The sequence below is a fragment of the Lissotriton helveticus genome, chromosome 6 (genome assembly GCF_964261635.1).
Source record: "Lissotriton helveticus chromosome 6, aLisHel1.1, whole genome shotgun sequence".
Lineage (NCBI taxonomy): Eukaryota > Metazoa > Chordata > Amphibia > Caudata > Salamandridae > Lissotriton > Lissotriton helveticus.
Window position 1 is genome coordinate 2076929328 of NC_136067.1, and position 7709 is coordinate 2076937036.

The 7709-nt window shown below is 46.6% G+C and overlaps 1 protein-coding gene across 1 annotated transcript; it reads right to left on the bottom strand.

Annotated features, from left to right (window-relative positions):
• Positions 1 to 1714: 1714 nt before the first annotated feature.
• LOC144763005 (olfactory receptor 2D2-like) lies at positions 1715 to 2704 on the bottom strand. The gene has a single exon (XM_078648317.1). The coding sequence runs from the start codon at positions 2702 to 2704 to the stop codon at positions 1715 to 1717; it is 990 nt and encodes a 329-aa protein (XP_078504443.1).
• Between the last annotated feature and the right edge of the window lie 5005 nt (positions 2705 to 7709).

Genomic DNA, 7709 nt, shown 5'->3' on the forward strand with positions numbered 1-7709 from the left:
AAACAAACAAATTGAAATAAATAGAGGACACATATTACAGGCGGTTCTAAAGCTGAATAATTGACATATTGCCGTACATCAGTGTACGAAAGAGTACACTGTTTTGTTGATATGGGAATGTCCCAGCTCACACTTAGCTCTAAAGGGACTGTTACCCAAAAATGTATACAGTTCCAGCTGCTCTCTTCAGTGAGCACTGCAGACATAGAGAGCTTTGCATGCTGACTTCTTTTGTGGGGCTTCTGCTTTAAGCCTATTCGTCCAGTTATCAGCATGCAACATCCATGAATAGAACATTCTGTTTGTTGCTATGTATGTTTGAATGAATGAATGAATGAATAAAGTATTTAATAAAGCGCACGGTGGCCGAACGGCTTCCTGGCGCTGGGGACCTGATCAGAGCTTAGCAGAGGGAACCCAAGGAGGTTTTAGGAAGGGAATGCCTGAGAGAAAAGAAAAGTTTTAAGAGCTTTGCGGAAGTGAGTGTAGATGGGAATGGAACGGATAGAGAGAGGAAGACTGTTCCAGAACTGGGGGGCCAGGACTGAGAACCGAGTGCCCCCCGTTCTGGATTTACGGAAGCGAGGGATTTGAAGAAGAGAAAGAGAAGAAGAGCGGAGAGTGCGGACCGGGGCATGAGAAGAAACAAGAGAAGTGATGAACAGAGGCGCAGAACGGAAATGAGCCTGAAAAGCTAAACAGGCCAATTTGAAAAAGGATCTGAAGTGAACTGGAAGCCAATGAAGTGATTTGAGAACCGGGGTGATGTGAGAAGATTTGGGGAGGGAAAGGATAAGACGAGCAGCTTGATTTTGAATGGCCTGTAGGCTGCGGGATTCGTAAGCCGGTATGCCCACGTACAGGCCATTCCCATAGTCAAGGCGGGAGATGACAAGGGCCATGACTATGGATTTAAGTGCATCGGTAGAAAAAAAGCGTGACATTTTCCGGATTAAACGAAGAGAGAGAAAGCAAGAAGACACGAGGGAGCTGATCTGGCTATGCATGGATAGATCATGACTGACTTTAATACCAAGAGTGCGAACTGAGGAAGCGGGCACCGGGGGGGGGCCGAAAGAAAGGGGCCAATCTGCAGGGGACCAAGGGTTGGAGGGGCCACCAGTGAGAACAAGTTCTGTCTTGTCTGGATTGAGCTTCAGATGGTTAGCGCTCATCCAGTCAGAGATGAAGACTAAAATAGAGCAGAACTTGGGAAGAGAATCAGGGGAAGAGGAAAGATCAAAGACGATCAAAGAAGATGTTTGTTGGTATTTGTTTCTCTTTTGGGGTGTAACTGTAAGTAGACCTCAACTTAGATCCATTGCAGGGCCTGAATGGTAAGACTGTCCCTATCTGTTTTCTGTTCATGTCATACAATGAGTCAACCTTCTTAAAATGGTGGTAAAAGAGCAACATTTTTGATTATCAATAACCCTGCCTTTACAGTGCTTAGCATTCAGTATGTACCTAGGGTCTCCTGCCTTGCTATTGTGTTAAATTACATTCTACATTAATCAATGATGTACACCCAATGATGATACAAAAGAAATGTAATGTGGTTTTATGTTCCACCTTAATTTTCCTGACTGTGTATAATCTATGGTAATCAGTGATTTATCTGTGACCAACTCATAATGTAACCTTGGCTTGGATTCCGCATTTGAATAAGTGAGTTAGTCCGAGGGTTTATTTTATTTCACGTCGTACCTACTACTTATTTTTGAATACTCATCTTTTGAACTGCTGCTGAACAAAAGTAAGATGTTAATTCAAAATGTGCCTTTAAGAAAACATTCTTCAGAGCCATCTTCACATCCTTATTTCGTAGACTGTAGATAATGGGGTTGAGCATTGGTGGGGTCACAGTATAAAATACAGAGATCATTTTATCCCAATCTTCAGAATTTTTAGACACTGGTCTCATGTACATATAGATGGCGGTGCTGTAGAATATGGTGACAACGATCAGATGAGGGGTACACGTGGAGAAGACTTTTAATCTGGCTTCAGAGGAGCGGATTTTCACAACCGTCATAATGATTCGGATGTAGGAGATTGCAGTGAAGAGGCTTGGTATCAAAAGTATAAAGATTCCTGAACAGAAGATTATCATCTCTGTGACATACGTGTCGCCACATGCCATCTTCAGAACAGCATGGGAATCACAAAAAAAATGATTAATTTCAGACCCGCATACTGGCAACCGTAGTGTAACAAAGGTGCCTGAGAATGCTATCACACTGCCACATAACCAGCAGCAGGATGCTAATGTAACACAAATAGATATGCGCATGATGACTGTATAGTGCAGGGGAAAGTTAATGGCTACATAACGATCATATGCCATGATTGCAAGGAGCGCACATTCTGTACCACAGAAGAACAACATAGTGTACATCTGAGCTGCACAGCCAGTGAAGCTGATTCTACTCCTAACAAGAAGTTGGGACAACGTGTTAGGAACAATCACAGATGTTAAGCAAATGTCCACCAGGGAAAGGTTTTCCAGGAAGAAGTACATAGGAGTATGAAGACGAAGGTCACTGATGCAGGCTGTGATAAGACACATATTTCCAATTAGAGTCAACAGGTATACCATCAAGAATAACACAAAGAGAAAAGTCTTCACAGTTGGATCCTGAGATAGGCCAATGAGTAAGAACTCTATGATTGAGCTTCCATTTTTCAGTGACTCCTCTTTCATATCAGCTATAGAAAAAGAAGACAGACGCTTAATAAATACATTGCGTATAAAGTTAGTATTTGATCAATTAGAATGCATACAGTGGATACACGTTTTGCTAACACCCACTTCACACACCCTCCACCTTGCACTCATCAATACACACTCTGCAGTACTACATTCTACATGCTCCATACATAACAAACCTCATCACTTATCCAACATCAATTCACTATTCATCACTGAAGCATGGATCATTCCAATGTCCTTATACACCCTACTCATCCTTGTTCTCAGAGGTTACATTATGCAGCATGTGGACCATGGTCATAAGAAAGGCGGTGGCCCTCACAAACTTCAGACTGTGGCTCAAACACACATTTTCCTTATATTTCTGAGATCTAAAGCTCCTGACTCTGCAGGGATTCAAACATTTCCAACCACCCAATAGTCCCACATGTCTTACGATAAAAGTGGTATCCCACTTGTGTGGATCAGACTATTGCCCATAACAGGACAGGGCCCAAAAAAAACCATGGACACATCACATTTTTCCACTCAAATCAACCCTCTTTTGTTATTTGGGTAGCTGTAAATTGTGGGCCCTAGCTCACCCGGTATCCAGGGAATGCTATTGAACCTGAATATTTCTGAAAACTAAACACCGGGGGAGTTCAGGGTGGTGTTAGGGATTTGCTGTTAGTCCTGTTTCTGTGACCATGGGCCACCATCACATGACCAGGGGCTGAGGTATTTATTTGTGTCCTACCTCCTTGTTCATTGCTTGATATCGCCAACGTTGTGGCCTTGGTATCCAGCTTCTTGGTTCCTGCATTGCTGAGGAGTTCTGTTGCCTTTTGCTCCTTTGGTCTCCCACGGGCTCGTGGGGGATTTCAGTCTGTTTGGGTTTCCTGTTTTTTCCCGTTTTTAGTTGTTCCCGTTTTATCCCTTTGTGTTAGTTAGTTAGTTAGTCCCTCTCCCTTTGTGCCTCTCCCTGCCTTCATTTTTGGTCCTTTCCCTCGTTATTTCAGCCCTTCCTTGTTTATTGCCAGCATACCGTCTTTGTGTGCACTTTATTCGAGAGCGGGGGCTCTCGTTCTCACCTTGTTCTTGCCGGCGGTGTTTGACGCGCTGTTTGTTACTATCAGGCAAACGCGCAGGCGCAGGCAGAAGCGCATTTCGCCCCTCCACATCGTTGTACACGCGGAAGTGACGTTTTGGGTCATTCCGCGGTTCTCTGGTATACACAAGACGCTGGCGGTAAGGAAGGATAGTCGCTAGTTGTTTTCCTTGTACCCTTCCCAAGTCCTACTTTATCTAAGGGGTTTTTTGTAGCTGGTAGTACGCAAATTGTCCCCAGCCTTCTTTTTCCCCTTTTGTACGGTGCTAGTTAATGCACCTGTATGCTTGCAGGACACCTTGTGTTTTAGTGCCCCTGGCTGGGTTTCTTTCTCCCTGGAAAACTATTGAATTTGTGGAGAACCCAGTTCCTACACGAAGCTAAGCCTGCACTTACCACTGGTAAGGAGAAGGAGGGGGTATATGTTATTTTGTATTTTGGTGGATGGAACATGGTCATGAAAACAGAGGCTATATTGTGTATTGCATATTGAGAGACTTTCCCTCCCTTTTACCACAGGTGCGGAGGCGTGAAGGAGGGAGCCGTGTCCTGCTATTCTACAGGGTGGGAGACTTGGTGTCTCGTATCAATCCACCCTCTTTTCGGGTTCACTGGAGGGCTCACTGTGGAATCTAATCAGTGGGTTTTCGGTGGATACGAGAAGGGGACTGGTGCATGCTTCGCTCCTGCAGTGTTCGGGCGGGCTGAGCAGGGTCCAACAGAATATCAAGCCCACGTATTTAGCACTGCCTGAGCGAACATGGACGTGGATGGGAATGCAGTGGGGGATGGTTCAGGAGGTCCCTCAATGCAGGACATTATGGGGGCATTGCAGACTTTACAGACACAGGTTCAGGAGCTACAGCAGGAAAACGCTGGGTTAAAACAGGAATTAGTGGCTGTCAGGGCCAGAGAGCAGTCGCCTCAAAGGGGGGCCTCTTCCATTCTCCACCCTGCGACCTTCCAGTATAGCGGGGGGACGGGTCAGAGTACATTGGGAGGCAGCAGTTCCAGTAACCCTATTAACGTTACAGTGTCTTCCCCGGTAGCAGTGCCGTTAGCCCCTCCTGAGAGATTTACGGGAGATAGCGAGAAATTCGGGATGTTTATGACCCAGTGCCAGCTACATTTCATGTGCAGACCAAGTGCCTTCCCTGACGACTCCGCAAAAGTGGCCTTTACAATTTCCTATTTGGCTGGTAATGCTGCTCAATGGGCTATACCCCTGGTTGATAGCGACGATCGGGTATTATATAATTATAACGCATTTAAAGAACTGATGCGGGGGCTGTTTGCCAAGCATGCGTTTATGCAGGCTAGTGATGCGGAATTGATGAAGCTTCGGCAGGGCAGACAGGATCTGTTGTCCTATATTGCATCCTTTAACAGACTGATATCTGAGACCCATTGGCCCACTGAAAAGAGAACTTCAATATTCTACCAGGGTCTCTGCGAAGAGCTAAAGGACATTGTGTCACAAGTGGTAGATCCACCTGAGGATTGTGCGGCGTTCATAGATCTGGTGGTTAAATTGAACCACAGGGTTTCCGAGAGGCGAGGTGAGCGTAGCAGGTTTCAGGCAACCAGAAGTAGTTACGCAAAGGTGGAGGTAAAGAGTGCCGGGGATAACAAGGTGGCCCCTGAGCCCATGGACCTAGGCGGGGTACGGGGTCCTTTGGCACCAGAGGAGAAGAAGAGAAGGAGGGAGAATAATCTATGCTTATATTGTGGACAAGGTGGTCATTTCGCCAGGGAATGTCCGGTGAAGCCCTCTGGTGTGGGATTTGGTAAGAAGGTGGCTTGTGTTCAGGTAGACCATAGGGTAGGTGAAAGCGGCGGTCAACAGTATGAGGTGGTCGGATCTATAGATCAAGCACCTAGACATTTTGTTATTAACGCTCAGTTACTGTTACGAACTCAGGAATATGTTTCCGTGTCGGTGCTGTTGGATTCAGGTGCCACTGGCAATTTTATGGATATTACTATGGCAGAGAAACTGGGGGTTCCTTGGCAGTTGAAAGAACGACCTGAGCCTGTAAGGGCTATCAATGGTACTGAGCTAACATCGGGGTGTATCACCCGTCGGACTGCACCTCTGGGTTTATCATGTGAGAATGGGCATTCTGAGATGGTGGTTTTCGACTTAATCGATGCCCCTTCATTTGGTTTAGTGTTGGGGGTACCATGGCTGCAGAAGCATAATCCTAGGATCGATTGGGTGCAGAGGTTGGTAACGTTAGATTCAGCGCACTGTTTGAAGCATTGTTATGCTGTAGCAGGGGCACCGATCGACCCCTTGGTCTGCGCTGTGACGGACGTGGGATCTGTCCCTCCACAGTATTCGGAGTTTAAGGACGTCTTTGATAAAACGAATGCCCAGGAACTTCCCCCAAACAGGGCTTATGATTGTAAGATCGATCTGATACCGGGGGTCTCTTTGCCTTGTAGCCGGGTGTACGCATTGTCAGAACCTGAGGAAGAACACTTGAAGGAGTACATCGATGAGATGCTGAGACTCGGGTTCATTCGTCCATCTTCCTCCCCTGTGTCATCTGCTATTTTCTTTATTCCTAAGAAGGAAGGCACCCTCAGGGCATGTGTGGACTATAGGATCTTGAATGCGGCCACGGTGAAGAATAGGTACCCTCTTCCACTCATCTCCGTGTTGTTAGATCAGCTCCGCAAGGCTACCGTCTTTACAAAGTTGGACTTGCGGGGAGCCTACCACCTGATCAGGATGAGACCCGGAGATGAGTGGAAGACGGCTTTTAGGACCAAGTATGGTCTATATGAATACACTGTAATGCCGTTCGGCCTGTGTAATGCGCCGGCGGCATTCCAGTTCTTCATTAATGAGGTGCTCAGTGAATACCTGGATCGCACGGTTATCGTCTATCTGGACGATATACTTGTGTTTTCAGAGATAAGGGCAGAGCATTCAGAACATGTTCTTCAGGTGTTACGGACCCTTCGGGAGCACCATCTATATGCCAAGCTAGAGAAATGCCAGTTTGATGCTCAAGAGGTAGAGTTTCTTGGGTTCATCATTTCAGCACAGGGAATAAGAATGGATCCAGGGAAGATAAAGGCCATTGTGACCTGGCCTGTGCCTACCTCTGTGAAACAAATCCAGGTGCTCCTGGGTTTCGCCAACTTTTATCGGCGTTTTATATCGCATTTTTCTGAGGTGGTGTCACCAATGACTCGCCTGTTGCGAAAGGGTGTTCCTTTCGAGTGGACCAGTGAGACACAGACTGCTTTTCACTCCTTATTGGAGCATTTTACATCAGCCCCCGTGTTAGTACATCCTGATCCTGCCCTGCCGTTCTTCGTAGAGACCGATGCATCCATGTGTGCAGTGGGAGGGGTGTTATCCCAGCGCGACGAATCTACTGGCCATATGCATCCAATAGCCTTCTTTTCAAAGACCTTGTTGCCTGCCGAACGGAATTATACAGTGGCCGAACGAGAACTGCTAGCTGTAAAACTGGCATTCGAGGAATGGCGACACTATTTGTGGGGGGCCAGACACGTCATTACCATCTATACGGATCATAAAAACCTCGAATTCTTCCGTTCTGCCAGGGCATTGACACCTCGCCAGATGCGGTGGGTGTTATTCTTCAACGAATACGATTTTGTCATCACCTACAGGCCGGCGGCCCAGCAGGTTAAGTCTGATGCTCTTTCCCGAATCCATATTGACCCTAAAGGGGAAGAACCCGTGACAGAGAATAGAGCCATGATAGAGAGTCAACGGATAGTGGGGGCCGCAGAGATGGATGAATTTCCTGGGTTGGTACGGGAGCGAATGAAGCTTCTTGATCTAAGCTCTTTGCTATCTGTGCCCGAGGTAAGGGAGAAGGAGGGGTTGTTGTATCATGGGGACAGAATGGTAATCCCTCC